At 36.7% G+C, this 25,045-nt stretch overlaps 1 protein-coding gene across 3 annotated transcripts in view; it reads left to right on the top strand.

The window, feature by feature from the left end:
- Positions 1 to 25,045, top strand: part of SLC15A1 (solute carrier family 15 member 1) — a 47,001-nt gene that overhangs the window by 20,144 nt on the left and 1,812 nt on the right. For all 3 annotated transcript variants that reach the window (XM_070751196.1, XM_070751197.1, XM_070751198.1), the window contains exons 8-22: positions 3,404 to 3,487; positions 4,783 to 4,865; positions 6,440 to 6,526; positions 9,253 to 9,342; positions 10,206 to 10,250; positions 10,502 to 10,534; positions 10,646 to 10,734; positions 13,660 to 13,741; positions 15,601 to 15,720; positions 16,611 to 16,757; positions 18,971 to 19,020; positions 19,428 to 19,535; positions 20,995 to 21,088; positions 22,263 to 22,409; positions 23,845 to 23,952. In XM_070751196.1, the coding sequence (XP_070607297.1) occupies positions 3,404 to 3,487; positions 4,783 to 4,865; positions 6,440 to 6,526; positions 9,253 to 9,342; positions 10,206 to 10,250; positions 10,502 to 10,534; positions 10,646 to 10,734; positions 13,660 to 13,741; positions 15,601 to 15,720; positions 16,611 to 16,757; positions 18,971 to 19,020; positions 19,428 to 19,535; positions 20,995 to 21,088; positions 22,263 to 22,409; positions 23,845 to 23,952 (1,367 nt within the window). The remainder of the gene's footprint in view (positions 1 to 3,403; positions 3,488 to 4,782; positions 4,866 to 6,439; positions 6,527 to 9,252; positions 9,343 to 10,205; positions 10,251 to 10,501; positions 10,535 to 10,645; positions 10,735 to 13,659; positions 13,742 to 15,600; positions 15,721 to 16,610; positions 16,758 to 18,970; positions 19,021 to 19,427; positions 19,536 to 20,994; positions 21,089 to 22,262; positions 22,410 to 23,844; positions 23,953 to 25,045) is intronic.

Below are 25,045 nucleotides of genomic sequence, written 5' to 3'. Positions count from 1 at the left end.
GTTTGGTTATTTATTTATTAGATTTGTATGCCGCCTCTCTCCGTAGACTCGGGGCGGCTCCCAACATACAATAGAACAATTCACAACACATCTAATAAATTTAAAAAACATTTAAAAACCCCATTATTAAACCAGACATACACACAGACATACCATACATAAATTGTATAGGCCCGGGGGAGGGTGGACTGCCTCAATTACCCCATGCCTGATGGCAGAGGTGAGTTTTAAGGGGTTTATGGAAAGCAAGGAGGGTGGGGGCAGTTCTAATCTCCGGGGGGAGTTGGTTCCAGAGAGTCGGGGCTGCCACAGAGAAGGCTCTTCCCCTGGGACCCGCCAGACGACATTGTTTAGTCGACGGGACCCGGAGAAGGCCAACTCTGTGGGACCTAATCGGTCGCTGGGATTCGTGCGGCAGAAGGCGGTCCAGGAGATATTCTGGTCTGATGCTTGGAACATTGCATCCAGTTTTGGCCACCATAATATAAAAAAGATGTAGAGACTAAGTTTTGCTTTTTATTTATTTCTCTAACTGTTGGGAATCAGTTAAAATGAGTGGTTCTCAACCTAGGCGTCAGGATCCCTTTGGGGGTCAAATAATCATTTCACGGGTCACCTAAAATCATGGGAAAAGACAAATTTCCCATGGTGTTAGGAACTAAAGTTTCTATTCTGATGCCTTGGAACCTATTTTTACAATCTGACCAATCAGGTGTTTACACTGAGGGTGTCCCTCTGACCTTCCTGCCAATTAGTTTAAAGCTCTGTTGGGATAATTGGCACTAGACCTATGATTGGGGGTCACCACAACATGAGGAACTGTATTAAGGGATCGGGGCATTAGAAAGGTTGAGAGCCATTGAAGGAGTACAGAGAGGAGCAATAAAGATGACTGTAAACTCATGAAGAACATTTGCAGGAATTGGGTTTGTCTAGTTAATGAAGGACTAGAGGTAATATGATAACAGTTTTCTGGGACCCAGGAGAAGAGCCTTCTCTGTGGTGGCCCCGACCCTCTGGAACCAGCTCCCCCAGAGATTAGAACTGCCCCAACCCTCCTTGCCTTTCGTAAAGTTCTTAAGACCAATCTCTGCCGTCAGGCATGGGGGAACTGACACATCTCCCCCGGACCTATACAGTTTATACATGGTATGTTTGTGTGTATGTTTGTTTTTAATAATGGGGTTTTTAGCGTTTTTTAAATTATTAGATTTGTTCTTACATTGTTCTTGTTATTGTTGTGAGCCGCCCCGAGTCTACGGAGAGGGGCGGCATACAAATCTAATAAATGAATGAATGAATGAATGAATGAATGAATGAATGAATGAACGAACGAACGAACGAACAAATAAATAAATAAATAAATAAATAAATAAATAAATAAAATATCTGAGGAGCTGCCACAAAGAAGAGGGCAGGACAAGAAGAAATGAATGGAAACTAATCAAGAAGAGAAGCAACCTAGATTAAGAAACTTTCCGAAGTGAAAACAATTGTGTGTAGAACAACCTGCCTCCAGAAGGTTTGGGTGCTCCAACACTGGAGGTTTTAAAGAGGTGATTGGACAGCTATTTGTCTGAAATGGTATAGGGCCTCCTTGAGCCAGAGGGGTGAACTAGAAGACCTCGGTCCCTTCCAATTCTGTTGTTCTGAAACAGTCAGAAACATAAATCTCAGCAAGTAAAACATAAATAGGCATTTTCTCTCCCTATTGTTTCTCACAGAGATCAAATATCCTTTCTTATTTTTGCATAAGGATTTGGTTTATATAAGAATCCTATTTGGAATCCAAGCCACAGCCTTTAGTAATAGTGGGGACATTATTAACAGCATCAATTAAATTGGGTTATGTAAGTCAGAGTCCAAATGTCCTAGGTATAGAAACTATGTCAGTGTCCTGTATATATGTGCATACAGTGTTCCCTCGATTTTCGCGGGGGTTGCGTTCCAAGACCGCCCACGAAAGTCGAATTTCCGCGAAGTAGAGATGCGGAAGTAAATACACTATTTTTGGCTATGAACAGTATCACAAGCCTTCCCTTAACACTTTAAACCCCTAAACTGCAATTTCTCATTCCCTTAGCAACCATTTAGATTATTACTCACCATGTTTATTTATTAAAGTTTATTTAAAAAAATATTTATTAAAGGCGGACGAAAGTTTGACGATGACGTATGACGTCATCAAGCGGGAAAAACCATGGTATAGGGGAAAAAACAGCAAAGTATTTTTTAATTAATATTTTTGAAAAACCGTGATATAGCCGTTTCGCAAAGTTCGAACCCGCGAAAATCGAGGGACCACTGTATATCTGTCTCCGTCTTTTTCATCTATCTCTATTTATCTCTTATATTTATCTCTATCATCTCTATCGCTCCAGTAATATCTGTCCAAATGAAACAAATGAATATGGAATTATTTTCCGCAGGGTGGGAAGACACAGCATTAGGGGAACTGTCCAAAGGAAAATCACGATAGCCCATCATGGAGACTAAATATCTTTTCTGTATAGAAAGGGTTTTCTTAGACTAGCTTAGTATCAAGTTAGCATGAGATAGGAGAGTAGAACAGTTGAAAATGTGCTATAAATATTCCAAATAAGATTCCCATATGTAAATGTTTGTTTAAATATAATATGTCATTTAATTCATTGAATAATTGACAGGGAAGATCTGTCTTTTCTGGCTTCTGGTACAGAAAAGTACACTCACTCCTTCACTCCTCCGCTCGAAATAGAGACTAGACTTTCAATCCTGAGCCTAGAAAGTTTAGAACTAAGACGCCTTAAACAAGATCTAATCATTGCCCACAAAATCATATGCTGCAACCTCCTGCCTGTCGGCGACTATTTCAGCTTCAACCACAACAACACAAGAGCCACAACAGATTTAAACTTAATATTAACCGCTCCAAACTTGACTGTAAAAAATATGACTTCAATAACTGAGTTGTCGAAGCGTGGAACTCATTACCGGACTCCATAGTGTCATCCCCAAACCTCCAACACTTTACCCTTAGATTATCTATGGTTGACCTATCCAGATTCCTAAGAGGTCAGTAAGGGGCGAGTACAAGTGCACTAGAGTGCCTTCCGTCCCCTGTCCTATTGCTTTCCTATATCTCCTATACCTTTCTTCTATTCCTATATCTCTTCTTCTATTCTTTCATTGATATGTTCTATTACTATATCTTCTTTTCTATTATTTCTTAGATATATTTTACTATGAGTATCTCCTCTATAACCTTCATCATGTATTTTACTATGTGAATATAGATATATACCTACTAAAACCCTCATTGTGTATTGGACAAAATAAATGAATGAATGAATGAATAAATATATATATATATATATATAAATAAATAAATAAACCATGCCTCCCACTTTTTTTTTTTGTACAGGAGTGGAATGTGGAGTTTACGACAAACAAAAATGTTATCCTCTGGCATTTGGTGTTCCTGCTGCCCTAATGGCTATTGCACTGTGTAAGTCAGACAATTGATCAGATGTACTGCTTTTTTTACTCCCATATGGTTAATTCCTAAGAGGTCAGTAAGGGGCATACATACGTGCACCAGCATACCTTCCGTCCCCTGCCGTAATGTTGTTTTTTTTACTAGTATCATGTATGTAAATATTATATCTTTGGTGGCATGTAACAAAATAAATTTTGTTACAGTAATATAATTGTACTGGTAGTCCTCAAATTAGGACTCTTTGGTCTCAGAAAAAGTGGCTTACGACTTTACAACCTTGTACACACACACACACACAGTCACGTGATTACAATTTGGGCACTTGGCAATTGGTTTGGGTTTAGGATGGTTGCATTGGATTGAAGTCATGTGATCATGATTTGCAATCTTCCCAGCCAGTTTCCAACATGCAAAGCCACTTGGGAAAACTGGGTTTGCTTAACAACTATGTGAATTTACTACGCTTAATGGCCATGGTAAAAAATTGTCATAAAATCAGGTCCAGCCATAAAATGACTTGATGAATGACTGCATTGTTTAGCGATCAAAATTCCAGTTTCAATTGTGGTTGTAACTACCTGTAATGTGTTCTAGTTCATTATGACAGTTTCCTGACTACAGTGGTAGCTCTACTTATGAACTTAATTCATTTTGTGACCAGGTTCTTAAAGTAGAAAAGTTGTAAGAAGAAGCAATTTTCCCCATAGGAATCAATGTAAAAGCAAAATAATGTGTGTGATTGGGGAAAGCACAGGAGGGGTGGAGGCTCTGTTTCCTCCCAGGAGATTCCTAGAGAGGCTCCACAGAAGCTCTTCCCCATCTTTTCTGGACCTGTTTTCCCCTAGGGAGATTCCTAGAGAGGCCACACAGAGGTTTCTCCTTGCCTTTTCCGGCCCTGTTTCCTCCAAGGAGATTCCTAGAGAGGCCCCATAGAAGCTTCTCCCTGCCTTTTCCGGTTACAGTTTCGGAGACTTGGGTTTGTAAGTGGAAAATGGTTCTTGAGAAGAGGCAAAATAATCTTGAACACCCGGTTCTTATCTAGAAAAGTACGTAAGTAGAGGCGTTCTTAGGTAGAGGTATCACTGTATATTGATCAATTATGGATTGTGCACGAAAGATAACTTTCAAAAGAATAATAGTGTGAGAAAATACATAGATCTTAAATTTAATAGCAGATTCTCCCTCTCCTTACTTATTAAACACTACTTCTTAAATTATAAATTGATTTTCTACCAACCCTATCTCCCCTTGTTGAAGTTTAAACATTTTCTCAAAATTTGCTACCTTTTGGTTTCTCTTTGCAGTTGTGTTCATAGCTGGAAGCAGAATGTACAAGAAAGTGAGACCGGAAGGCAACATCATGGTCCAAGTCGCTAAATGCATTTCGGTAAGCAAAGTATAATGCAAGACCAATATTTTCAGCTGGTTCACACTGGTTCAGGTGAACTGGTAGTTAAATTATTCACCCACCCTCCTGCTATCAAAGTGGATCCAGGGTGCTGCGCTGCAATGGAGAAACGGGCAAGGGAGCAGCCGGCAAAAGGGAAGGAGAAGGTCCCCCCCTCCTTCCTTTATGCCAGCTGCTCCATTGCCCATTTCTCCATTGCAGCGCAACACCCAGGATCCTCTTCAATAGCAGGGAGTGAGTATTTTAACTTCCGGTTCGCCCAGGATCAGGTTGGCCATCATAGGAGATTCCTCTTGCATGTGCAGTAGAGCTGGAGGGAGGGATGGACCATGCCTCCCAAAACAGCCAACCTGACACTGGGTGTATGGATGGTTAAATCATTTGAATCCAACCACTGTCCTATTTGTATTTGTAAAAAAAAAAAGTTTAAAAAAGTTTTCTTCCAATTTCTTTAATCAAACATTGGAACTTGCACCATTTCCAGCTCAAAGGGGAACAAGAATATTAGTCTTATTAAGAATGTTAGCATATTTGAAGAGCATGAAGGAAGATGTTCAAGGAGGTAGCTTAGACTCTCTTTGATTGTTCTGGAAATAATAATAATTAATAATAATAATTTATTGGATTTGTATGCAGCCCCTCTCCGTAGACTCGGGGAGGCTAACAACAATGATAAAAACAGCATGTGACAATCCAATAATAAAACAACTAAAAACCCTTATTATAAAACCAAACATACACACAGACATACCATGCATAACTTGTAATGGCCTAGGGGGAAGAGCTATCTCAACTCCCCCATGCCTGGCGGTATAAATGAGTCTTGAGTAGTTTACGAAAGACAGGGAAGGTGGGGGCAATTCTAATCTCTGGGGGGAGTTGGTTCCAGAGGGCCAGGGCCGCCACAGAGAAGGCTCTTCCCCTGGGGCCCGCCAAACGACATTGTTTAGTCAATGGGACCCGGAGAAGGCCAACTCTGTGGGACCTTATCGGTCGCTGGGATTCGTGCGGTAGCAGGCGGTTCCGGAGGTAGTCTGGTCCAAAGCCATGTAGGGCTTTAAAGGTCATGACCAACACTTTGAATTGTGACCGGAAACTGATCGGCAGCCAATGCAAGCCACAGAGTGTTGAGAAAACATGGGCGAATCTTGGAAGCCCCACGATGGCTCTCACGGCTGCCTTCTGCACGATCTGGACAAAATGGGACTTTGTATTCTCCTTACTGTTTATTACCATAGTTAATATTGTCAGGCATGAAGACTCAGGACCACACATTAAGTTCCAGCTAATAAAACTTATTTTTCACAGCTATACACAGAAAACTAATTGTCAGCACTGAACTGGCACTAAATACAAGTTAACGGATTTTGAGGGGGGGGGGTGGATTTGGATTGAGAACTTTGTTCACATCTCCTTAGCACCATTTCTATTCCCATAACTTTTTGGTATTTCAGGCAGTTAACTTGGGGTTCTTGCCCTCCCCAAAAGTATTTATGAATGTAATGAAAAGAAAAATAGTACTGTAATTAATTTGCAAATTATTTCTTTTCCAGTTTGCTATTCGAAATAGATTTAAACATCGCAGCGAACAATTTCCCAAGAGAGAACACTGGTTGGACTGGGCTAGTGAAAAGTATGATGTAAGTTGTATTATTGGCCTATACTGAATTTTATTATATACTACTATGACAACAACAGCTTTGCTTTAGGTTTTACTTTTTGGATTAGCCTGTTTTCAGTTAGTGATTGCTATCATTGTGGCACTGGCAAATGTCTAATTTTATTATCTCCCTGGCAGCATTAAAAATGCATTTGCAACTTCAAAAAGATAAACATGACAGCAGATATAATTGAAAAACAATAGCTGTGAAACCCCCAAACTTCAGAAATTTTAACAAGTTTAAGTAAGAATAAAGGTTAAAGCGTCCTCTGTATCATTTGGGCAGATAGATTTAATACCAGTTTACTTTGAAAACACACATAAGGCAGTAATAATAAGCAAACAAACAAATGAGCAATGCTTTAATATTTTTTCAATAAGTCAATAGGTTGAGTAGGCTGATTCAAATACAAGCAGTTTACCAGAGGTTAAATCCTGCAGGTTCTAACCATAGTTCCCTCTAAGCTGAGCAGTGAGCAATCGCTCACTTAAAAATCATCATCAACTCAGAGTTTTCCAAACCTGCCCAGAAGCCGAGAGGGAAAGAGTGAGAGGGAAGGAGAGAGAGAGAGGAAGAGAGAGAAACAGATAGAAAAAAGAGAGGAAGGAAAAGAGAAAGAAAAAGAATGGGAGTAAGGAAGAGAGAAAGAAAATCAAAATCTAGTTTGAAACTAGCTCAACTATTTAAGTGGCATTTTGATATTGATAGAGTTGCCCTATTATGAGCTCACTGTTATAGACACACAGTACAGTATTTTATTTTGAAATTTTCTGAGGCAAAACAGGGTGGGTTTTTTATTTATTTGTTTGTTTGTTTGTTTATTATTTTTGTGCCGCCCAGTCCAGAAGGGACTGCCGCTCAGACATTATACTTTTCCGCCCACCCCCCCAAAAAATTAGAGGGAACACTGGTTCTAACAAGTTCTGAAGAACCAATTGCAGAAAGTTTAAGTAGTTCGGAGAACCGGTAGTTGAAAATTTGAGTTTAAGGAGATTTTGCAATATCCTTTCCCCAGGAGTGGGGAGGAATGGGGATTTTTCAGTATCCTTTCCCTGCCACAGCCATCAATTCATACCCACCAAGCCACAATACGCCCACCAAGCCACACCTCCAGAACTGGTAGTAAAAAAAATTGGATTTCACCACTGCAGTTTACCTATTTGTACTGTATTTATCAGAATAAAAATGTGGTTCTAATTAGCTTAACTTTCTAATTAACTTTTGGACAATTTTGGTTTGTTTTTTTTAAAAAACCAGCATTTTGTTCTTTATGGAGATCATGTGTATCTTTTGTTTATATCGGGCAATGTACTACTCATTCTCAGTTACGCAATTTTGAGATGTAAAAATAATCACTGCATTGCTTCATCAATTATGTAATTATGACTCACCTATGTTTCAATTACAAGCATAAAAATAAAGCTTAATCCAATTTTGGTTGCATTTAAACAATGTGGTTTTCTGAGTTTATTAAATTAACCAAATGAGGGTGGATTTACAAACACATTAAGCCAACTTGAGATAAGCAAACATAACACTTAGGACCTTGGGAAATAAACACTTAATAGAGGCAGTATTATTACAATGACAAGTAAGGCGTCTTATAATTAAATAATACCCATTAAGTCAACAATGATGATGCTGAGAAAAAAATACTGAGTTTGATTAATGAAATAATATCTACCCATTAGGATCAGCTTATTTTAGCTTCCATGAATTTACCTATTTTCCCTTCACAGCAATTCAAGCAGTTGACAATATCCACTAAGCAGAAGTACTTCCTTTCCTGAATGAAAGTGTGATGGGCTGCCAAGTAGATACTGATTGATTACATGACTGCAGAGGTGCTGTATTGGCCATAACCTCAGGAGCTGAGCCTCAGTACCATTTGTTTAGCAGTGCTGTAGCTTTGAATGGTCATTGAATCAATGAATGTTAACCAAGAACTACCTCTATAGCAGTGATGGTGAACCTTTCCCCCCTCAGGTGCCAAAAGAGCGTGGGCGTGCGCTATAGCGCATGTACGAGTGCCCACACCCATAATTCAATGCCTGGGGAGGGTGAAAATTGCTTCACTCGCCCCCCTGGAGGCCCCCTAGTGGCTAGAAATGGCCTGTTTCCCAACTTCTGGTGGGCCCAGTAAGCTCATGTTTCATCCTCCAAAGGCTTCCCTGGAGCTGGGGGAAGGTAATAATGTCCTCCCATCACCTCCGGAGGCTCTCTGGAACCCAAAAATGTCCTCCCAGAGCCTCTGTGTGAGCCAAAAATCAGCTGACTGGCAGACACATGCATATTGGAACTGAGCTAGGGCAACAGCTTGTGTGCCAGTAGATATGGCTCCGCGTGCCACCTGCGACTCCCGTGCCATTTCACCATCACTGCTCTATAGTGTAGTCTTTATTTTGAGGGGTGGGTGAAACACCCCACCTTTATAATAGGAATAAAGTTCTCTTCCATATCTACTGCTATTCTTCATCATACTTTCTTTATTCAATTTCAATTTATTAGGTTTGTATGCCACCCCTCTCCGAAGACTCTTGGTACCTTTCAATGGTTTAGATGCCTTGTTGGTGCTTATTTCAATCTGTATTTGGAGAGTGGCCTCATTTTGCAGAATTTAAATATTTAATATTTGAAACAAAACAAGTGCAAATGAATATGGAAGATACCTATTTAACATTTCTTGTTTGGTTCGTTTGTTATAGAAACGGCTTATTACTGAAGTTAAGATGGTCTTGAAAGTTTTGTTCCTCTACATTCCTCTTCCTATGTTTTGGGCCCTTTTTGATCAGCAGGTAAGTTGTGAGAAACAAAGATTATTTCTCTTGCTAGAATTTAGTGTTAGAGATAGACTTTAAAAAATTCTATGAGAACATTTTAATTACTGCAGAATAAAATACATAAAATATAGTCCAATGGACCACCAATGTGATTGTATATTAGATATGGTATACCTCATCCTTCAGTTTTTTATAGTGTTAATAAAATTGCATTCATCTTTCCATATTTCCCATCACCCTACTGTTTTTCCTGTTTGAAAAAAGTACCTTATACAAAGCGCAAAAAATTAGGTATAAAGTAGTAAGCAAAAACAAAATTGGGAACAAGTAGAAGACAAAATCTAACTAAACACTCAACCCATTGTCACTTCCACTGAGACTGCCTTACTGCTTCACACAGTAGCTTTTTGTTCTTTAAAAATTTTACCTTTATCTTTTTGAAGTTATCATCAACTCTACCCAACCATAACTTCCTCTTTCTCTTGATCCTTTACTCTTCCTTCATATATATGCTTTATAATTCAATCCTCATCTGTTATCTCCGTATGATCAAAGCATCTCAAAGTATTTATTTCATTTTGGTCATTCCCTTTAGTATTCAGTTCCTATTTTATTCAATCCCTTTTCATTCTGGATGCTATATTTTTGGGTTTTATCAAAGCTTCTTATGTGGCATTCAATTTACTTTTATATTTTCATGACATACTCACTTATCACTTCTAGATAACAATATGGGCTGTTAATCTTTTTTTCTTCTACCACTGACTTGTGTAACAGCAATGTAAATATTGTTAATATAATGCAGATACTTAATGTGCTTTATTATTTAATGTTTAATTAGTATTTTTGCTTAAAAACTTGTACTTTTTGTTCTGAAGGGATCTCGATGGACATTGCAAGCCACAACTATGGATGGAAATTTGGTAAGTTATTTCTTACTCTTCAACCCTCAATCAAATTCTAAATGAGTCTTTATTATATATTTTTACCTGAAAAGTTATCCTTAGCTTATCACCCAGCAATTGATAAGCATTCAATTGATAGAGATCCATATATACTCCCCTTGTTCGATTAAGGCAGTGCTAATTAAATTAAATCAAATCAAATTATTAAATTAAGTTTTTATTTGTTTTTGTAAGTGAAATGCATCCATTTCTTTTTCCTTTCCTTTTAGGGTTCTGTTCAGATTCAACCAGACCAGATGCAGGTACAGTAAGATGGATTTTTTATACTTTTGGGGGGACTGAGCTATTTTTAAATATCATTTTAGTTTTTTCTGAACATTATTAATTTTCTTATTTTTTTCTTCCTATAACAGACTGTAAATCCAATTCTCATTGTAATCATGGTTCCCGTTGTAGATGCTCTTATTTACCCTTTAATTAAAAAGTGTGGCATAAATTTCACGTAAGTAAATATGAACTTTTAAAAATTGTAAGTAGAAAATTGTATCAAAGTCTAAAATGCATGAAATTTAACTGCATCCTGAAGTGATGGTAACATGAACGACGGGTTACTTAACAGTTCAAACTATAAAGGAGACATAACTAGTAAAAATACTTTGATATGAAAAATAACTACATATCTTGACATACCAGCATTCACCAATATCCAACAACAACAACTATTCTCCAAAGAACCCCTGTTCTCACGGAATTTTTTGTGGCTATGGAGGCCGCGTGAGAACGGGGCGTACTCTTAATGCAAGTTAAAAATTAATATATGTACAGAAAAAAAACATAAAAATCAAAATAATGTCATAAAAACATGAACAGAAAGCTGGCAAGGAAAAGCATTACATGGTCAATTTCTACAAAAGGGGAGTTAACAAAGATGAAATCTGGCAATGGTTTATAACTGGAACATTAAAAAAAGAAACCGAAGGCTTCATTTTGGCTGCAAAAGAGCAAGCTATTAGAACCAGTACGAGTACAAGTGCACTAGCGTGCCTTCCGTCCCCTGTCCTATTGCTCTCTCCTATATCTCCTATTCCTTTCTTCTATTCCTATATCTCTTCTTCTATTCTTTCATTGATATGTTCTATTCGTATATCTTCTTTTTTATTCTTTCATAGATATATTTTACTATGAGTATCTCCTCTATAACTTTCATCATGTATTTTACTATGTGTATATATATATATATATGTGTGTGTGTGTGTGTGTGTGTGTGTATATATATAATACACACACCCACACACCCACTAAAACGTTCATATTGGACAAAACAAATAAATAAAAATAAATAAATAAATAAATAAATAAATAAACCAATATAATCAAGGTTAGGATCGAAAAGAATCATCAAATGATTCAAAGTGCAAATTGTGCAAAGAAACAGAAGAAATGGTTGATCATATACTCAGCTAAGACAAGAAGATTATACAAATTCATTATAAATAATGACATAACACACTTACTAAAATGATTCACTGGAAAGTTAATATGTATCAGTAATGAAAATTTGTTGGGAACATATGAAAAAATAGTTAAATCTGAATAGATTAAAATATTATGGGGTTTTTTGAATACATACTGATAAAATCTAGACAGATAACACATAAAATCTAGGCTCTAGCGACATAATTGTGGTTGAAAAGATAAAAGTGTGAATAATTGATGTGGGGATACTATTCAGGGGATAATAGAATAAAAGACAAAGACTTGGAGGAGACCACAAAATATCAAGATCTGAAAATAAAAATCGAACCATTATGGCTCAAACTAGCCGTAACTGGCACACTGGGTGCCACACTAAAAAAATCATGCACTTAGAAAATCTGCACATTGATATAATTTCCATCTGTTTATTTTATTTTATTTATTTGTCAAAACATATTACATAGGATATAACATATAAAACAAAATGTACTGGTATAAACATAAATATAAATAAAGTCAATTCAGATAAATGAGGACAGTAGGACAGGGACGATAGGCATGCTGGTGCGCTTATGCACACCTCTTTACAGACCTCTTAGGAATGGGTTGAGGTCGACAGTAGATAGTTTAAGGTTAAAGTTTTTGGAGTTTAGGGAAGAAACCACAGAGTCAGGTAGTGCATTCCAGGCAATGATGGGCCGTCAGTAATTGGCACTCACGGAGCGCTTACATGCGCATCTGGCACATGCACTTACATGCTTGCATGAGATTCAGCTGCTGCGCAAAAATCGCCGCTTTTTTGCTTCCGTGCATCTATTGTCTGCCCGTGTATTGTTGTGGTTGAAGCTGAAGTATTCATTGACAGATAGGACATCGTGGTAGATGATTTTTATGAGCTACATTTAGATCAGATCGAAAGTGATGTACTGCTTAATCCACATATCTACTATGTTGGGAAGAACTTGATGTACTGTATATGAAGACCAACATTAAAAAATGTCAGCTGTGTCTTCACATTGTGGTAATAGTAGTAATCCTTAGGTCTTTGTTTAAGACTTGATTTACAGGTTTTCACCAGTCCTAGACTGTAAAAATAACTATGGATTACCTACACATAGTCTGCCTATTTCAAATGCTTGGGAAAGATTTGATAGTGGACAAAAATGCCAAACACAGACTAAACATTTGGCTGACTGTATGACTAACCATCATCATGATCGTCGTAATTTTTTAAAACTAATTTGGAAAGGTTTTCTTTGCTTTGCTAAAAGCTTTGATATTGCAGATATTTTTTCTCAATAGTTAAGTAGGTTGAATGAAAGAACTTAAAGACGGTATAAATTAATTATGTATGATGGTGTATTTTTTAATATAATTCGAAGCCCATAATTATTTTTATTTCAATAATGTTTATTTATTTATTTATTTATTTATTAGATTTGTATGCCGCCTCTCTCCGTAGACTTGGGGCGGCTCACAGCAATAATAAACAATATATAACAAATCTAATAATTTAAAAGAAACACTAAAAGCCCCATTATTAAAAGCAAACACACACAAGCATACCATACATAACTGTATAGGCCCGGGGGAGATGTTTCAATTCCCCCATTCCTGACGGCAAAGGTGGGTTTTAAGGAGTTTATGAAAGGCGAGGAGGGTGGGGGCAGTTCTAATCTCTGGGGGGAGCTGGTTCCAGAGGGTCGGGGCCGCCACAGAGAAGGCTATTCCCCTGGGTCCCGCCAAACACATTGTTTAGTTGACGGGACCCGGAAAAGGCCAACTCTGTGGGACCTAATCGGTCACTGGGATTCGTGCGGCAGAAGGCGGTCCCGGAGATATTCTGGCCCAATGCCATGAAGGGCTTTATAGGTCATAATGTTGGTTTAATGTTTGTAGTATTTATTTTAAAGTGTTCCTGAATAGCGCCTTCTCCTTTTTTCTGTTCTAGGCCTCTGAGAAAGATGACGGTTGGCATGCTATTGGCAGCTTTGGCTTTTGTTATTGCTGCTGTGGTACAAGTTGAAGTTGATGTAAGTAAAAATAGAGTCAAATTCTGTCGAGGAGTGCTTTAAATTACAGTTGTGCTCATAAGTTTACATACCCCGGCAGAATTTATGATTTCCTGGCCATTTTTCAGAAAATATGAATGATAACACAAAAAGCTTTTGGTCACTCTTGGTTAGCATTTGGCTGAAGCCATTTATTATCGATCAACTGTGTTTTTTAAACACATCTTTTTAAACCATAATGACAACAGAAACTACCCAAATGACCCTTTATATCAGGATTTTTCAAACTGACTTCCTAGAAGAGATTCCCTCCCACTTCCTTAGTCCATTGCAGAGAGGGTACATTTAAAAAAAGAAAAAATAAAACTTTCTGCCAGGGACTTAAAAGGCTCCCCAAGTCTCTTAAGGAGAAATAGCCTACCCTTTAGTCACTATGGTATTCGGAAGCCCCACCAAACTGAATTGGGGCTTTTTCATATTTAATTCTTATAACAAACAGTCCTGAAAAAGTTTGAAAATATCTAGTTTAGATTAGGCCTAAGTCTTTGACAAAGGTTGATTTTTGAAAAGGGGAGTGAGACTGCAGAGGCAAAGAATTGACAGGAGGAATTAAGTTATTTCCTGTCATTTGCACTCTAGCTATGTTTAAGACAGGAATAAGGAAAGATTTGTTTTATTGATTTTTTTTTTTAAATCAGTCTTGCAGACAAATAACATAATATTGGCTGGTGTGTGTTCTCTTATCTAGCAAAATTACATCCAGAAGTCTTCACCAGTCTTTAGTCTTCTTCTCAGAATAATGGTCCCAGTGAGTACAGAGCAAGGTGCCGGGGCTGCCCACAGCTGCAGATTGCTACTCCTATCTTAGCCTGTGAATTTCATAGAATCCCTACAAAGTTGGATGGGGGAATTAAAGATAGCTTTAGGTTGCATAATGCCCTTTCAGTGTTATCTTCTGTAAAATCAATAAGTAACAGATCATTGCAATTTGTTGTTGTATGACTAGGAAATGAGGAGCAGAAGCCATTACTGTTGACAAAGACTGAATTGAAAAATGTGTTGAAGAGGTTGGCCTTAATGGCTTAATCATTACAATCTTCCCTGTTAGACCCTTTTAATGATGGGATAGTTTTTGCGTCTTTTAAGTTGGGCGCTTACAAAATTATAGAATGCTTGGGTGGGTTTTCTCCTGTTTGCAGTGGTAATTGGTACATTCTGCATTTATTTAGTGTCATAAGGCTTTGTATCAGCTTTTAAAGTCAGCTACTTAACCAGTTTTTTTTTCACCAAAAGGATTTTTTTTTTGGATTGGAGCTTACTTATTGATATGGGTAATTTGTTGGGGTTGTTTTTTTGGGTTTTTTTAATTTGGGGTTACCATGGTACATATAGTTTAATGACTATTTTGACTTCAAACAAAAAAAGTGTTATAATGATCTTCTGCAGTATTACAGTCAGTGAATATAAGATGCCAATCAAGAGATGAGAGGTCGGCAGCTATGAAATCATAATTTGCTTTTTTAAAGCTATAATTTGCTGTCCCATTATTACAACCCTCTTTGCAAGGATGTAAATTGAGGCAAAAGTCAATCATGCTGTGGTCATGGTTGGAAAAAAGGTTATTTGATTTGTAGACCATAAATTGAGTTTAAACTGTTGCAGAAGATGAGTCGTTGAGCCGAGTGTTGTTTGATACCAATTGATCCAGTCCCAGAGTAAGTAACAACATTGTACAGGGTTGCATGTATAACATGAATAACAATGTAAACTGCCATTAGTAGTGCAAAGCCACATTTTGTGGATGTCAATATACATTACTAGTTCTCAATATACTTTCAAGGTCAAGTTTGGCATTTTCTGTTTGTTTCTGTCTACCACAGAAAACTCTTCCAGTCTTTCCTTCAGAAAACCAATTTCAAGTCAAAATAATAAATCTGGGAGACATTAATGCAAACATTGTTACTGATGGAAAGAATATTGAGTTGACTCAATTTAATGCGGTATGTTTTATGATTTCATTTTAAATTTTATTCCAGTTTCAAAACAAATGTACTTTAATGAGGAAACATTTCTCAGCATTAATTAGAAATCAGTGAATATATTATTAGTCAAAAGACAGTTTGTGAATATACACCTTCTCAAGCATAGACCATGATTTCCTACATTGCATACTATCTCATAAATAAAAAGCAGTTAAACTTGCCTGTTTTTAAATTGGAACTTGGCATGAAAATTAATATCTTTTTGGAGCCTACAAACAGTATCTCATCAATATTGAAATCAGTATTTATAACTATTGTACTGCTTTGCACATCTTTTCCTTCCTTCTCCCTATATAGAACTAAATTTAGAATTAGTAATTTTTAGAAGAACACCATTCTGTTTCCCCATTCCTATTGCCTCCCTTTTAGTAATTAGTTGTGCATAGTACTTGATAAAGGTAAGAAACCTTTAAGTTTCTTACAAAGTTATAAAGTTATAATTTCTCTCATGCCTTAATGTAAGGCACCTCAAGGCAGCATTTTCTATGTTTCTTCAATTCATTCATCCAGAGTTGGATGAGAGCCCTATTTGTATACATGCTAGGAAAGCAAACAGAGGATTTTACCTCTTGTAAGCATCACATATCACAGAAGGAAAATGAAACCATATTCAGACGTTAAATTTCAGGTGTACAACTGAAATGTTTGGGGAGATACCATAGAAGGAAATTAATAACAATAAAATCTGATCATATTTCAACGATTTTAATTGATCAAATGCAAGATTTTTTTGACTAGGTATCAAAACTTTAAAATAGGAAATATAATTACTAATTGGCAAATATGAAAACTATTCAGTTACATGCAAAGAATGCCTGTTTTATTGTTTTTTTAATTTTTATTTACAGACGGAATATATCACATATGAAATGAAGACACCAAACAGTATTGATATAACATATCTAAATGAAACTCTGTCAGAAAAATTGATTAATTTGGGGAAAGAACGCCACACTCTTGTAATAAAAAATAAACCCACCATTGAAGCACAGCTGGTAAATTTATTTAAAGATTATTTGTTCTGTTTAGATAATTTATTATCTATTAAAATTAGCACTAGATGTATGAGTTACAAAACGTGAATGTGATAAATAGGACTGCTGCTGTAGAATATACACAGAGTTTGGGCATAGAGGTGGTATGTAAATCATTATAATAAATAAAAAATCCATCCAAATGAATTAAACAACAAAAAAAGCAGAATACATTTGATAAACGATCACAAAAGAACCACATTTAAAATAAGATTTCATGTATCTAAGTAATAGCTTAATTCTCCTGCCTTCCCATTTGTGGGAATTTGTACTTAGCATGATACACTGAAATATAAAGAGTGTATTCCTAGGAAGAAGACATCTGCTAATGTTATCTGGAAACTAGTGTTGGTTACGGTATGTCAGGGGAACCATATATGTTGAGTGCTGTAGAGTGGAATATTTAAGTAAGTAGTAAAGTATGAAGAGATAAAGTCAAGAATGAATGTATGAATATAGATCAAATGCAAAAAAGAGAAATCAGCACAAAATAAATGTATTAAGGCGGTCTGATCCAATGGAGAAAAGGAATGAGCAAATCATAACACATACTTTTGAAGGAAGACTGATTGGGCCTAAATGAAAGGAAATATCAGAAAAGTTGGAATTAGTGGAATTAATAAGATCCTCAAAAAGAGGAGATTGCACCCAGATTGACAATAGCCAAATGCTAGAAATCAGTTTTTCCATCATTTGGTGTATGGGTTAAATTACAGTGATACCTCGTCTTACAAACGCCTCGTCATACAAACTTTTCGAGATACAAACCCGAGGTTTAAGATTTTTTTGCCTCTTCTTACAAACTATTTTCACCTTACAAACCCACCGCCGCCACTGGGATGCCCCGCCTCTGGACTTCCATTGCCAGCCAAAGCGCCCATTTTTGTGCTGCTGGGATTCCCCTGAGGCTCCCCTCCATGGGAAACTCCACCTCCGGACTTCCGTGTTCCATGTTTTGGTGATGCTGCAACAGAAGTCCGGAGGTGGGGTTTCCAAGCGAGGGGAGCCTCAGGGGAATCTCAGCATCGCAAAAACACAGGTCCAGAGGTGGGGTTTCGAGGACTTCAATGTTTTTGCGATGCTGCAATTTCACTGATGCTCCCTTCCCTGGGAAACCCCACTTCCGGACTTCCGTTGCCAGCGAGCTTGTTTTTGCGATGCTGGGATTCCCCTGCTGGGATTCCCCTGCAGCATCACAAAAACACAGAAGTCCAGAGGTGGGGTTTCCCACGGAGGGGAGCCTCAGGGGAATCCCAGCAGCACAAAACCAGGCGCTTTGGCTGGCAAAAGGGGTGAATTTTGGGTTTGCACGCATTAATCGCTTTTCCATTGATTCCTATGGGAAATATTGTTTCATCTTACAAACTTTTCATCTTAAGAACCTCGTCCCAGAACCAATTAAGTTTGTAAGACAAGGTATCACTGTATATGATAAGTATGAAAAAGCTAACATATCAAAAATGTATTGAAAAATACACAGGCCCATTTTAAAATTATGTATAGTATTTTTTATGAACTTTATTAATTAAAAATAAGGTTAAAAATGGGATCAAAATATAATAATAGCAATATGAGGGGACTGCTGACGAAATAATGGCAAGATTGATTTGAAGGAGTAGAAGTGGGTGGATATATTTTAGTGTCAACATAAATTATATTTCATCAGATCTCCTTTATCTCCTGCTTACATGAATGGTATGTGTTTATGTATTTTAAAACCTAGAATATTATGCACATTGTGTTCTATTATTTCTATAATCTCATGACTTTGTTAATAGTTAAAGTTAATCAGGCTCTTTTCTATATCAGGGCTGGGACTGGCTTGAAATCCTGATTGACAGGACTTTGTTCTGACCTTAATTGTGATTAAAATGAAGTTTAATATATCTGTTTAACATAATTAAGATTGATTGATTGATTCATGCAGTGCACTTCAGAAAGCAATACAAAAAGTTGGGTTGAAAGCACTGTACAAGAATACATCAGACCAAACTAACAACCACTACATTTGTTTGATTTAGTCATTATCTGTATACAACATTTAATCAAATATTAGTGGTATTCAGATATAAGCATGTTTGTGAACAAAATCATGAAAGTGCCTATGGTGTAAAGAAATATAACTGTTCTGGGTGGATTTTATTACCATTATTCAAGCTATTTCTCCCTCTTAGTTTATAGATGGCATCACGGAAAAACCAGAACAAGGCAATAACATGATCAGGTAATAAAAATTAATTGTGTAGATTTATATTTTATTGTGGTTAATGTTTAATTTTATTAAGCAATAAGATAAGAGTGGAACTAAATACTGTGGCAGAGATTAATTGCTTTGACTCTGAAGACAGTCTTGGAAGGCTCTACTATCCCCAAAGCCAATGGGGAAGCCAGATTCACTTAACATCTTTGTTACTAACTTAGCAACTGCAGTGATTCACTTAACAACTGAGGCACAATTGTAAAAGGCTGTAAAATGGGGCAAAAGCTCACTTAACAAACGTTTCCCTTAACTACAGAAATGTTGGGTTCAATTGTAGCCGTAAGTTGAGGACTACCTGTTCTATCAGTTGATGATAATAAATGGCTAAACGGCTTTCAATTTTTTTAATGCAACTTTTAAACTTTTTAAAGATTTATAAACGGTTTGGATTCAATCATTAATATCACTATGGGTGATGTGGCCTTTGGAGAGGTGAAGAATTTCTCAGCCACCAACTACACAGCTTTTCTAAGTGGATCGTAAGTATGCTTTAACATTACGATAGAATAGCTTTCCTCCAACTGGTGCTGTTAGATGTGTTGGGACTTCAGTTCTTAAAACTAACAGTTGCAACTGCAATATTTCTGGAAGGTATCAGTATGGGAAAGTATGCCGATAAGGTGGAATTGATAAAAAGTGAACATTAGTTCACTTTTATATTAGTACAATTAATGTATACATCTCTCAGAATAGACCAGTAAGTTTACTTGCAATAAAGTTTATAATTTAAGCTATGATCTACTGGTTGATTGACAACCATGCTGAAGAGGTCTCATTTTTCTTATCTACATTGGATTCTAAAATTGTTCTTAGCCTTTGGGGGAGAAAAATGACATCTTAGTAGTCTAACCTTTGATTTAGATAATCATTAAGGAGTTATTTGATTGATTGATTGATTGATTGATTGATTGATTGATTGATTGGATTTGTATGCCGCCCCTCTCCATGGACTCGGGGCGGCTAACAACAGTGACAAAAACAGAATGTAAAAATCCAATACTAAAACAGCTAAAAACCCTTGTTATAAAACCAATCATACATACAAACATACCATGCATAAACTGTAGAAGCCTAGGGGGAAAGATTATCTTAGTTCACCCATGCCTGACGGCAGAGGTGGGTTTTGAGGAGCTTACGAAAAGCAAGGAGGGTGGGGCCTATTCTAATCTCTGGGGGGAGTTGGTTCCAGAGGGCCGGGGCCACCACAGAGAAGGCTCTTTCCCTGGGCCCCACCAGCTGACATTGTTTAGTTGACGGGACCCGGAGAAGGCCCACTCTGTGGGACCTAACTGGTCGCTGGGATTCATGCGGCAGAAGGCGGTCCCTGAGATTTTGAGAGGAAAACATTTCACAGAAAGAGCAAAACAAATGATGTTTGTTAATAGAAAGTTTGAAAAGAATCCTAGATATAGGCTTACCAACATCTTCACTTCGGTAAAATACTGAAAGCAGCAGCTGAATTTCAAAGAGAGTTAGGACAAGTTTTTAAGAGTTCACTGAATTCTGGTTTCTAGGCTGTTATTTATCCTGCTTGGGATTTTATCATCTTTTGGCAGCAGACTGCTTGTTTTCTGCCCATTCAACCAGCCTGTTTTGCAAATTGCACACTCCTTCTGTGATTATGTAAAAGAGCTTGGCAAGTTTCTATTTCTAATGAGGCACTTGGAAGAATGCTGTGCTGGTTGATTACAGGTAGCAGGAACAGGTAATGATGTGTTGGGAATTGTCACAAATTATCAACTAAAAAGTGCTTGCTACACCCACTTTATGATCAGGAATTATAGTTTGCAAACTTACTTTGGGGTGATGCTCATAATGCAAATAGGCTTTCTTTACATTTTTTTTTGGATATTCTTTCAAAATTTGGGTATGTTTTTTTAAAAGTTATGTTTGGAAATGATGTTATCAGTACCTAATTTTTCTTACTACTTTTCCCAGAATCAATATCACTGCTAAAATTGGTAATGAAGAGTGCACAGTTCCTTCCATGCCATTTGGTTATGGCAGTGCTTACACTATTATAGTCACAAGGGTAAGTTCTAAACTTTGTGCCTAAATTAACAAAATATTTATTACATAGCTCGACAAAGTTTTAAACTCCTATAATAAGGTCTTGGTTGAATTTTTATCATTGTCATCTTATTTTAATGATTGTTACACTATAACGGGTATAAAATAAAAGAGGAGAGCAAAGGATTTAAGTTGTATTGTTGTTTATAGGCAGATACAGTATGTTTTCACGAAAGTTTTGTTTTGATTAATAATTAAAAATACAGGCAATGTAAATCAGGAGTGGGTTTTTATAATACAAAAACTTTTAGTCATCACCTGAAGATGGTGCCCCCTAACAATGTGATCAAAACCTTGCCATTTTAAAATATTGATTCTGGCCATTATCTTGATTTTTGGACTCACTCCTTGATAACAGTCAGAAATCTCTCCATAGGTTTGTATGAGAAGGTGTTGCTCAGACACTATCTTGTTTTGGGGTTGTATTTTTTTTTTAATGTTATGATTTGTAATCTGCCCAAAGAAATTGTGTGATGTTCAAAATTAATTACTTTGAAGAATTTTATAAATATGGAAAACAAACTTCATTTTTAATGATTTTCTGGGTTCTATGTGACTTGACACAGGGAATATAGATTATTGTATAATCTTGAGAGGGCGACAGATTTCCCCCTTCATGCGGCACCTTTAAAATGGGAAGGTCTGCTTAGATTGAGAGATTTTGGAGATGGGTCATTCTTTGTCAACTGGATCCGGTGAAATTGAAACTTTATTTGAAAAGAAACCATCACAAAAACAACATATATGATAGAAAAAATGTGTTCTTTCTAAATTATTATTATTATTATTAAATTAATAAATTATTATTATCATCATCATCTTCTTCATTTTTATTTCATTAGAAAGAGCACATTAGTTTCTATCATATATGCTGTTTTTGTGATGGTTACTTTTCAAATAAGGCTGCAAAAACCAGTCAAGTGGACAACACCTGGTCCAGTTGACAAAGAATGACCCAGATAAATTTTCTAACCTATTCTTTTTATGGAAGGAAAGGAGGTTAGGCTCAGTTCAAGACTGCTTACCTTTCGGATAAATATGATAAAATGTCAGTAAAAGAAATTACATTTTGATATATTTTTCCTTGTTTTAGGAAAGGTACCGTATGAATGTGAATATATTTTGCTTTCTTTCAGTGTACTGGAAAACAACTAAACATTACATACATTGAAGATATTCAAGCCAACACAATCAGCATGGCATGGCAAATCCCCCAGTATTTCATTATTACTTGTGCTGAAGTTGTCTTCTCAGTGACTGGACTCGAATTTTCATATTCACAGGTAACTCACTTGGCTTTACAACTGTCCTCCTGTTGAAGTGGAGTGCATAAGGCATATTTTCAGAAAAAAACTGAATGTAGGTTTTGGTTTGTCATGAGAGAAACTTCAGCTCAATCGCAACAAACCATTTTATTATTTATTTATTTTGTCCAATACACAATGAGGGTTTTAGTGGGTATACACATAGTAAAATACATGATGAAGGTTATAGAGGAGATACTCATAGTAAAATATATCTAAGAAAGAATAGAAAAAAAGATATAGGAATAGAACATATCAATGAAAGAATAGAAGAAGAGATATAGGAATAATAATCATAATCATAATCATAATAATAATTTATTAGATTTGTATGCCGCCCCTCTCCGAAGACTCGGGGTGGCTCACAACAACGATAAAAACAATATTATAATGGCACAAATCTAATATTAAAAAACTAAAAACCCTATCATAATTAAAAACCAAACAGCACATACATACCAAACATAAATTATAATAAGCCTGGGGGAAAGATGTCTCAAATCCCCCATGCCTGGCGGTATAGGTGGGTCTTAAGTAGTTTATGGAAGACAAGAAGGGTGGGAGCAGTTCTAATCTCCGGGGGGAGTTGATTCCAGAGGGCCGAGGCCGCCACAGAGAAGGCTCTTCCCCTGGGGCCTGCCAGACAACATTGTTTAGTCGACGGGACCCGGAGAAGGCCAACTCTGTGGGACCTTATCGGCTGCTGGGATTCGTGTGGTAGCAGGCGGTTTCGGAAGTACTCTGGTCCAATGCCATGTAGGGCTTTAAAGGTCATGACCAACACTTTGAATTGTGATAGAAGAAAGGAATGGGAGATATAGGAGAGCAATAGGACAGGGGACAGAAGGCACTCTAGTGCACTTGTACTTGCCCCTTACTGACCTCTTAGGAATCTGGATAGGTCAACCATGGATAATCTAAGGGTAAAGTATTGGGGGTTTGGGGAGGACACTATGGAGTCCGGTAATGAGTTCCATGCTTCGACAACTCAGTTACTGAAGTCATATTTTTTACAGTCAAGTTTGGAGCGGTTAATATTAAGTTTAAATCTGTTGTGTGCTCTTGTGTTGTTGTGGTTGAAGCTGAAGTAGTCGCCGACAGGCAGGAGGTTGCAGCACATGATTTTGTGGGCAATACTTAGATCTTGTTTAAGGCGTCTTAGTTCTAGGCTTTCTAGGCCCAGGATTGAAAGTCTAGTCTCGTAGGGTATTCTGTTTCAAGTGGATGAGTGAAGGGCTCTTCTGGTGAAAAATGGTTTCCTCAGAACAGGCCATCTTGAGAGGGTTGAGTACAGTGAAGATCTCAGGACCATGTTGATATTGAAGCACTTTGCAAATCCTTAAAACTATATATCCCTTACTAGATTTTGAAAAAAATGTTTGAAACTATTGAATTGTATATCTTATTTCTGTAGGCACCTACCAGCATGAAGTCTGTGCTGCAAGCTGGCTGGCTATTGACTGTGGCTTTTGGCAATATCATTGTTCTTATTATAGCTGGTGCTTCAAAACTTGATCTACAGGTAAATTGATTATTAAAACAAAACTTTGCTAAACTTTGCTAATCAACAAAGAATACAGAATTCATCTCTGTAATTTATTCGTTTCAGTGTTTGATTTTAAGATATGCAAATATTATTGTTACCTGCAGTAACAATTTGAATTGGTCTGGAAACCTATTCAATAAACTGCTTATTTACTTAATAAAATACAGTAAAAAGAAATATATTGCACATAACAAAACCACAAATAGCATTATGAAAAAAATAGATCTTAAATCTTAGAAAAAAATGTTTTAATCTAGGACTAAAAAGAAAGTCATGCTGAGGGTGGTTGGATTTCCTTAGGATGGGTATCTTAAAATACCTATCAAAAAAGACTTCCTAGTTGTTGGTACATGAGAATGAAGAGCCTTTTTTTAAAAAAATGATAAGCTATGAATAATGTATGGGAGATCTTCTCTTAGTATATGAGGATCTCACCTATGCAAAACTCTACTGGTCAAACCCACTGAACTGAATTGGCTCTGAAAACAAATAAGAAATCATCATATACTAACATACAGTATTATGAATATAACTTCCTGAGTTTTTTTAAATAGGTCTACAAGTAATTTTTTTAAAAAATAACTTGTCTTGTTTTGCAAAAGACACTTTTAAAGAGACTCTCATACAATGAAGAATTCCAGTAATCAAAATAGGAAACTATGATATCATGGACCACTGCAAATAGATAGTCTCCTTTTAGTGTCATTAGATTAAGCCGGCAAGTGATGATTTTCTTACATTAAAATACCCTATTTGCAAAATGAACATTTTAAAAAAGTGTAATTGCTCTACCATTGGGGAAACTGTAGACAAGGACATATCTCTAGGCAAGCGATTCCCTATGTTAATCAAAAGACTAATGGCAAAGTTATTCCATCAAGATATCTGTTTCCAAGGAACTAAAGTTGAAGCCTTTTCCAAATGATACTTTCCCATCTATTTTAATCCCTTTTAAAATGTCATATGTATGCCAAAGTTGTCCAGAAGAATATATGTATTGTTAGCCTTAACTGTATATTCTAATTAAGCCTTACTTCATAGGATGATCATGATTTAGGGCAGAGGTGTC

Source organism: Erythrolamprus reginae, chromosome 4, assembly GCF_031021105.1.
Source record: "Erythrolamprus reginae isolate rEryReg1 chromosome 4, rEryReg1.hap1, whole genome shotgun sequence".
Taxonomy (NCBI): domain Eukaryota; kingdom Metazoa; phylum Chordata; class Lepidosauria; order Squamata; family Dipsadidae; genus Erythrolamprus; species Erythrolamprus reginae.
The sequence above is the reverse complement of the archived record's forward strand: the minus strand, read 5'-3'. Positions and strand labels throughout refer to the sequence as shown.